This window comes from Nestor notabilis, unplaced genomic scaffold (genome assembly GCF_000696875.1).
Source record: "Nestor notabilis isolate BGI_N333 unplaced genomic scaffold, ASM69687v1 scaffold32873, whole genome shotgun sequence".
Classification (NCBI taxonomy): Eukaryota; Metazoa; Chordata; class Aves; order Psittaciformes; family Psittacidae; genus Nestor; species Nestor notabilis.
In genome coordinates, this window is record NW_009922029.1 from 3,966 (window position 1) to 12,980 (window position 9,015).

The following is a 9,015-nucleotide window of genomic DNA, read 5'->3' on the forward strand; positions in this document are numbered from 1 at the left end:
ATGGCACCACCACTTCAGTGGTAGTGCTGATCTCCTCGTGAACCAGTTGGAAAAATGCTTCATTGACTGCTAGCTGTATCCCAGTGCAGCAGGATGAGAGCACACTGTTTCCTTACCCTGAATAATTTCCAAATGAGAGCTAGATATAAGTGTGGTAATAATATATAATAGGATGATGACCTTTTATTTTCTCTAAACTCAGTCTGGAATCAGGTGGGCAAGAGCCTTTTGTGTTTAGATCATAGATATTAGCTACAATCTGTTTCCTGTGAGACTGTTGAATAGTGTTCTGTGTTTGGTTAATCTTGAATATATTTTAAAGCTACTTCTGAATTTGACTAGTTGCTTGCTGTACACCCTGGACTGTGAAAAGCTGTTAGGTGAAAGTGAAATTAAGATGTAGGGAACTAGAGGTGAAAGATTCTGTAGAAATCATTCTTGCAAATGCATCCAGCAGTGCTAGTTTTGGAAAATGATGATCAACTTGGTTACTGGCTTTCAGTATTTCCAGCCAAGCTGGATATCCCAGCCTTCTAAAATGGGAAATCGGATTGTTTTGCTAGTGAACAGACCAGTGGTAGTCAGACTGTTGGAATTACTATTGTAGAAGTATGTATCAACCCAGTATTTAGCAGTCTAGTGAAGACCCCTGTTTGTTTGTGGTTAAGATAGAGAAATCCTGCACTTGCACTTTTCAGATGCAGATTCCCAGCGTAGGTATAAATACTGGGATCTGGAGATTTGAGCTAGAGCAGAAAGAGCTTAACAGTTTGGACCCTTGTGTGAAGAAACCTAACTGCTTGTAATACAGTGGAATAATAAGGTAACTTGATGTCACCTATATTCATATTGTTCCTTGTACAGTGGAAGTGCACATCTGGTGGTGAACTTTTGTAAGCAGTTTGGATTAAACTGTAATTACTTATGGTGCGTGCATGCCTGCAGAGCTACTATGTGTGCTAGCCTTACTTCAGGAAACATCTGTTTCAAAAATGAAGAGCTTCCAGCAAGTTAAATGCTCTCACTGGCAATATTCTGTTTTGCAAGCTGAGCAGACTCTTTGGTACTGCTCTTCCAGTATGCTGGTAATTAATGTTAATAACAGGTGTGACAAAAGAAAGCTATTGCTTACCTTTGGGATGAGTTACAGCTTGTCATCAGAGCAGTGGTAACTGTTATTGATGTTTTCAGGTAGGGAGTTTTACTCTGGGATTTGCATTGCTAGCAGCACTATTACTGCCATCTGTCTTACAAGTTGTTGGTGTTAAATTATGAGTATTCCTCAATGTGTGGGCATTAGGGTCTTAGAAGTTACTCTCCTGAGTGCAAAATGAACTTGCTAATTATTTCTTATATTGATTATCTTGCTGAGGGCAGCTTAAACTGCCAGATGAGTGCTTTAACTCGTGCACCTCAGTGTGTTGAGTAGCATTTAGGCCTAGTAATATTTAGTATACTACAAATAAGTGAATACATGTAAATGAACAATGAAACTGATTGAACAAATGAGCATGTAACTTATTTTCCAGTTACTTAGGAAAACATATGGAATTTGCAAATGTCCCAAATCTAATTGGGACAGTAGATCAAGCTTTTGTTATTGCACTAACAAAACACTTCTCAACACTAACACTACTTTGAAAAAGCTTTATATTAGACCCGTGGGCCTATTCCAGTAAACTTCAGGTATCATGTCATGAGCATAAAAAACAAGCACATGTGAATAACTGAAATTAAATGTATTTCCCAGGCATGCTTATGGTATGAGGATATGGGCAGTATATCTGAACTACAGCATTTTGCTGTCTTCACAGCCTTCAAGGGGACTTATAAAAAGAAACTGGTTCCCTAGTGGGGAAGAACTCATAAAAAAAAAAATAGGGTATATCAAAATGCAATTAATAATCCACTTTAGTTTTTTTGGGGGTTTTTTGTTTTTTGTTTTTTGTTTTTTTTTTGAAAACTGGCTAGTAAAATATTGGTTAAAGCCATTAGTGATGGCAGGAACACTGCTTTACTTGTGGAAACTAGATGTGAAAGACTTCTTTCTGAAAGTATGACTTGCCTTCCATATTCTTTATAAAGTTTGTACAAAGTATCTGTAAAAGCATTCAGGTAAGCATGAGGGTAAAAGATCTGTGCTGAACTTGTTAATGCCCCGTATTTTTTCCAGGGTTTTGTATCAGTGTCTGATTTTTAGGTAGTTGCTTACCTCTGACTGCTGGGAACAAAAGGAAAATTGAAGTAACTGATATCCAAGCTTTCATGCTTCAACATAAGTATACCAAGCATTGAACAAGATGTTGCCTGGAAGGTCTAATACAGACAAACTTGTAGGATATCTGTGTAGTGCTGTGAGCTGACTTTGTACTGCATCTCAGACAGTTGTGGTTGAATGATACTCACAACCAAATTTAAAATAGCATTTACAGATATAGTATCTTTAAAAAGTTACAATTTCTGAGAAATATGTTAAGTGACTAGTTCTCAATGATAGTTCACTGGGGATTGCATCTCAATCCCCTTGTACTTGAGCCTAAAAAATTTTTACTTATTCCTTTGTAGGAGGCTGTAGAGAAATACGATGAAGTAGTACACAACTTGGAATTTGCTAAGGAGCTTCAGAAGACTTTCTCAGGACTTAGCCAAGATGTAAGTATAAAATGCTCTTTCCTATATTGTAAGAAGGTAACTGCAAAGCTTGTGCTGCTCTTCTAATGGCTACACTTACATGTCGATATGCAGAATACTTGAGTAGTTGGAAGTTTCTATCCTGGGACTTGGGGGAACAATGTGCTTAAACTCTCTGGAGTAGTGAATAAGGCGGAGTAAATGTTGACAGTTTTGTGTACCACTGACCTCCACAATAGTTATTCACTGTGTACTTCTTTAAGAACTTGTGCTTAGGTAAATAGTCATTGGAACTCAGCTGTGTTTGAGATGACTCCAGTTAAGTTTGAAACCATTAACTGGTACTGCTAGTACCTTGTGCTGGAGGTGGACTTATCCCCTGTGTAGGTACAGCCTGGTGAGGGAGCAGCTCTGCTGAAGACATGCAGGTCCTTGGGAGCAGCAGGCAAAGTAAATTAAGTAAAAACTTCACCCTGGAGCAGTGAAGACTAGACTAGACTGAGGACAGGTAGCTTAAGGAGAACTGATTATTTGGTACTGTTAACCAGTTGTGTCTGGTTTTGGTCACTTGGTACACAAAGGCTATAGATAAACTTCAGTGAGTGTGGTGGTGGGCCTCTAAATGGCTGGGGCCCGGGAAGTGAAACCTGTGAGGAGAGCCTGAGGAACTGGGCTTGTTGAGCCTGGTGAAGTGAAGGCTTGGCAGGATATGCAGTATTGGCCTTCAACTACCAAATTGATTACTGAAAGGGTGGAGCCAGACTTTTTGCTGAGATGTGGTAGAAGGAATAATCATAAATTGAAATAGTAGGCTCCAACTTGCTAAGAGGAAAATGGTCGCTGAGGATAACTGAGCACTAGAGCAGGCTGCCTAGAGAAATACTAAAATCTGACTTTTCAAGACCTGACTGCGCAAGCTCTAAGCAAACTGGTCTTGATTCAATGTAACATCTGTTTTGGAGGCAGGGCTGGATGATATCCCAAGATCCCTTCCAAACAATACTTTGATGTTTCCAATGAGGGGAAAGTGCTGGGATTAAATCACTGGGAAGTACAGCTCTCGGTAAAATTTTCCTGAAGCTTGTGGAGTTTGCCACTTACTGTGTTGTAGTTGTCTCTAATTATGACAAGTAGCAGATTTAGAGCTTTGTCTTTATTCAGGGTTTAAAGCACTGAATACATTATTTTTATGTAAGCAAGTGTTTTTATCTTTGAAGAAACTAGCTTCTTGGCTCAAGCAAGTACTATTCTTACGAAAAGATTTGATCCATGGTAGTGTTACGGACACTAAACATGATTAGTCACTGCTCTGGTGGTGTTTCTTTGCCTTTTACAGAATGCTGAAGGACTGGTAAAATGGTAAATGTCTTTGTGTTGAGAGACACCCAAAAATTTTTGCTGGAGAGGCTTTTCTAGTGTATATAGTAATTCCAGGTAGTGCTGTAAATCTCTCAAAGCACTATGTGAGCAGAGATACAAGCAGCGTTGCTGCTTTGGGTTCAGTCAGTCATTGTATGTTGAACACAAACTACTATGCTGAATGTAAAATCTTGGATTGCTGCTTATTGCTTTTCTCTGTGTAGCTGCCATAAAATATTAGAAATGAAGGATTGTGACCAAGTGTATATTTCTGTAGGTGTTTTTAGTAATCCGGTTCATGTTTGTCCTTGCACTTATGATATATTTAAAGACTAACCCTTTTTTCTCTTGCTTTGGCTTTACTTCTGCCTGTGTGGATTCTACAGGCAGTACTGATTACTGGAACACTAGGGAACGTTCTGGCAGCAACATCCTTACAGATTTGACACTGCATTCTAGAGAAAACTAAATTTTCACACATCTTGAAAAGAAGTATAAGGAACCCTATATTGAGGCATTTTAAATCTTGCAGTCACTCAGCTTCTGCTGTATAATTCTATTAGTACATGATAAACCTCTCAAACATGAGGGCTGTGTACGTTCTATGACTTGTGGTGTTGCTTATTTCATGAGTGCTTCAGTCCTTTGCCATCAGAAAAAAGAGCAACTGTAGGATTCTGCTACAGTATTAAAGGAGAGTATTCAAAAGTGAAGAGGCAGTTGTCTCACAGAAGAAATTTGGGAGCTTCTGCATTACTGATTTAATGTATTAAATGCTAGAGGTCAGCTAGGCTTGGATTTATGTGTTAGTATCAATTCCTTATATTCAGTTGTGAAAGCTTTTACAATAAAGGAACTAGCAGGTATAATCAAGATATAAATATCAAAAAGGCATATTGGAAGTGAAGCTACCAGTATCCAGTTTGACTAAAAGCTAGATTTGTAGAGAACTAGTAAATAAATGGGAAGCTTATCCAGAGGAGGAGCTTGAAAAATCTTGGGTATCTGAAGAAAGTTAGGAGCTTCCATTATCTAACCAAACTTAATAATTTGATCAGTGTAGGCTGATCAATACTAAAATTTACTGGTTTTTAGCCTAGAATCCTGTTACTTAAATGTGTTTAACTGTTGAATTCATGTATTGAAATAGCTGTTGAAAGCGCAGAGGAAGGCTCAGCGAAGAGAAAGTCTATTGAAGCTTGAAGCTGAGAAGAAGAAACTGCGTACAATACTTCAGGTCCAGTATGTGCTGCAGAACTTCACTCAAGAGCACGTTCAGAAAGATTTCAAAGGTGGTGTGAATGGTGCAATATACTTGCCTTCTAAAGAACTAGACTACCTCATAAGATTTGCAAAACTGACATGTCCAGAAAGAAATGAAAACCTGAGGTAAGGTCAAGATTTTTTTCTGATTGTTATGCTTTGTTCATTACAGTGGATGTCCTGTTTGACACTGCCATGGCTTGAAATACTATGGTTTTGGTTTTTTTTGGGACATTAATTCAAATTCTGTTCAGTACACTTGCTTTAATCTGAGGCTAAGAATGGAGCAGATTGACCTCACTGAGCATTAGAGGAAAGCTGCAGGAGTTACAGCCTCAGTTGTGCAAGTTGCATAAAAGCCCTGCCATCTTATGTCTTGCTGCGGGGCTGAGGAGGGATAGTCCAATACCATCATAAGCAGGGAGTTTGCTTTCTTGAGGTCTTGCTGTTCATGGATTGAAAGTGCAGTAAATGCAGAACTGCTCTATGTTCCATTTGCATGGCGATCCGGATGTGCTGCTTTGTTCCAGGGAAAGTAAGGTGGTACTCCAGAGGCTCTCTTGCTATTATCTTCAAAGTAGTTTTAAAAATTTGAAGTTTTTTGATACCTCTACAATAAATGTCATATATCTGAAGGTAGCAGGATGTCAGCAGATGTTGGCACTATTTTTGTACTACAGTGCCTATTGCTTAGCATGACAGCTTGTCTGTTTTTAAGATAGTATAGTAAGAATTGTACTTAAATATGGAAAAGTAGTTGTTAGGTGGCAGGTTGAAATACTTCATGGATAAGAGTACTTCCATATTCAAACATGACTTCCTAAAACTTCTAATCACTTGTCATACTAAACTGGTCTAATCTTTGCTCTTAAATTAACTACTAAAGAACAGCTGCTTATTAAAAAAAAAGCTACACAATAGTCTCTTATCCCAGTGAAATAACTTTGTTTCTAGCTTTCTCTCATTGTGTTACATTTCCACAAGAAGCACAGTCCTTTCCTTTGGGATTCTAAACTTCACCATGGTAAATTTCCAAATCTATTGTCTGGAGGGGGTGGGGTGGATCATGAACCTATGTCAAAGTTTCTCAGTAACTGGCAGAGGGGCAGGAGCTGTTGATTGCCCCTGCACATGTGCATCCAATAAACAAGGTGGTTGGCTGCTTAAAGAGCAGTTGTTTCCCTGTCTAGGAGTCCTGGCTTGGAATGAAGGTCATATAGTCTTGTGGGATTAGTGCTAGGCTCTCTAATGTGTCTTAATCATAACTTATATTAGCTAGGTTAAATTGTGTACAGATACAGACAAATCAGTAGTGGATAATGGATCTAGGGTTCCCTTCAGTGGGAAGGCTGAACATTAGTCTCTCTTCAAAGGAGGGCTGTTGGACTACTGTAACACTTGAATCTTGGCTATGATTCTACCTAGTAAAACTGTCATTTGTTTTAGTGTTGAAGACCAGATGGAACAATCATCTCTCTACTTCTGGGACCTTCTAGAAGGAAGTGAGAAACCTGTGGTTGGAACAACATGTGAGTGTCTCATTTAGAGAAATAACTTAGAGATCTGAAGTTTGTGCTAATTAAAACATCTTGAAACCAGTGGAATATACATGGAAGGTGACTGAATTAAGCACTTTCAACTGCTATGTGTTAACTTGGTTATCCATGGGTGAACTGCTGGTTGCTTAAAGTTCTATTTAAGTACAGATCAACAATACAGCATGCTTTCTTTTTCCACATAAAGACTTTCCTTCCAATGTACTAGTGCCTTTTTGAGGAATAATGATGGTAGTAATTCAGAAGCTGATGCATGAACCAGCAGGGGGGACCTTTTTGGATATTTATGTGCAAATGGGTTAAGATTGGAACACTGTTCCTAGCAATGAAATGCTTAGTTGAGTAGACTGATGTGTTTTACAAAGCTTCATTGGCCCCAGGCAGAAGGTCCCCCAGCACTGAAGATTCTCTCTTGTAGGAATTTGAGGCTCATACCTGTTGTCTGACTACAGTGCAGGAAGGATACTAATGCAGGATAGTCATTAATGGAACTTGCTGTGTTCTCTAATAATGCACAGTACATACTTTGACCTGCTGGAAGTGTCCTCACTTTTCAAGTACAACAATGTGTGGGACTGTACATGTTTTCTTCCATCTGTGGCTTAGTTTCAACAGCCATGGTTGTAAGCCAACATACATGTTTTATTTTCCTATTTGAAACATGCTAAAGAAACATGAAGAAAGTCTTCCCTATTGCAAACCTTGCTTGTCCCATTTACTCCAATCTTGTAATGGCTGAATGGCAGTATCTTTAATTTGTAATTGACAATGTTGTTGAAACTGTTGGACCAGAGCACTAGTGTACCCTATCTAATTTCCTCATGCAGATAATTGATCTGAAGACTAAGTGCTAACTCTTTTTTCATGTAGTTCTGGACAAACTGCAAGCTGGCCTTGTATTGTTACAGGCTGGTAACTTTAGCTTTGTGTCTGGTGACATAAATTGATGCCCCAGTTATCCTGAACTCCAAACTTTTGTAGCTTTTTGGCTAAAATCTAAACTTTTTTTTGTGACTTTTTATCAGTATCTCTATCCCTTTAGTGTCAGTCTTGCGCAAGGTAAGCTTCAGATAAAGCTGTTATGACTTCTTACTAGCATTCATTGCCTTGCAAGACAATTTTCTATGTCCACATTAAATTCAAGCTACAATTCTTGTTCAGATGGTTGTCAGTGGCAGGAGTGATCCCTCACTCTTTCATGTTCTTAGGGCTGCTGTGTCTCTAGCTCCTCTGAAACAATTTCTAGTATTACTTCTACTTCTGAGGCCTTAATCTCTGTTCTGTCTTTTTTGCATAAAGGGGAAAACTGGACAGTTCTTGGAGTAGACAGTTTTTCTTTTCCAGAACTTCAGAGGGTTCAGTTCAGTCTAGAACAGTCTCTTGCTCCCCACCCCGTTTGTTTCTGCAGTTCTTCACTTTTTGGTCTGAGACTTAACATCTTATCACTGGGAAGAGGGTGTTGTAGGGCAGTTGCATAGTGATTTTTGTTTAGCTTTAACTTTGCTGCAGTCTGTACAACATGCCTTTAGTATCAGTGCTGGCTAGCTTATAGGGTGAACAAAGGGTAAGTAAATCCCCTTCTAAGCATGTGGGAGACTAGGTAGCTCAGTGTTGACCTTGTGTGTCTTTCAACACAAGCTGTGATCTTAACCTCTGGCTTGCAAAAATGTTTTCAGCTATAATACATAAAGTAGTTTAACAAATATTTTCCTTTACTGCTTTATTGGTATAACTCAGTAAGATGTGTGAACTGGGGAGAGTTTGCAATTTATATAAAGGGAGGGAGTAAAGAATCTTGATCTGTAATCTGAATATCCCTTAATTTCAAATTTTAATATCCTAACTGCATGCCTTTTTACTCTTCAGATAAACACATGAAGGACTTGTTATCCAAGCTTCTGGACTCTCGCTACTTTGAAAGTATTCCGACACCTCGCACCACTGTGCCAGTAAAAGAAATGGAAGAAGAAGTAAATAGAAAAGCTGAGAGAACAAGACACATGTCAAAAGGAGAGCCTGTCAAAGAACCAGGTGGAATATTATAGGGTTCAGTTTCTGTGTCATTGTATTGGGATAAGCTTGAACTGAGCACTGATTTTGCATAGCTTGAGACTAGATCTAATCCTGTGCTGTGGCTTACTTGGAACATAGCAGCTAAAATAGAACCTGCAAGATTTTCAGCCCTATTCTGACAAATATTGTAGGG

At 38.8% G+C, this 9,015-nt stretch overlaps 1 protein-coding gene across 1 annotated transcript in view; it reads left to right on the forward strand.

Moving 5' to 3' along the window:
* The window catches only part of LOC104403328 (caprin-2-like), a gene marked incomplete at its 3' end in the record, with an annotated part of 27,383 nt that overhangs the window by 3,227 nt on the left and 15,141 nt on the right, over positions 1-9,015 (forward strand). The window contains exons 3-6 of the mRNA XM_010011424.1: positions 2,566-2,652; positions 5,141-5,379; positions 6,700-6,782; positions 8,676-8,840. Of these exons, the coding sequence (XP_010009726.1) occupies positions 2,566-2,652; positions 5,141-5,379; positions 6,700-6,782; positions 8,676-8,840 (574 nt within the window). The remainder of the gene's footprint in view (positions 1-2,565; positions 2,653-5,140; positions 5,380-6,699; positions 6,783-8,675; positions 8,841-9,015) is intronic.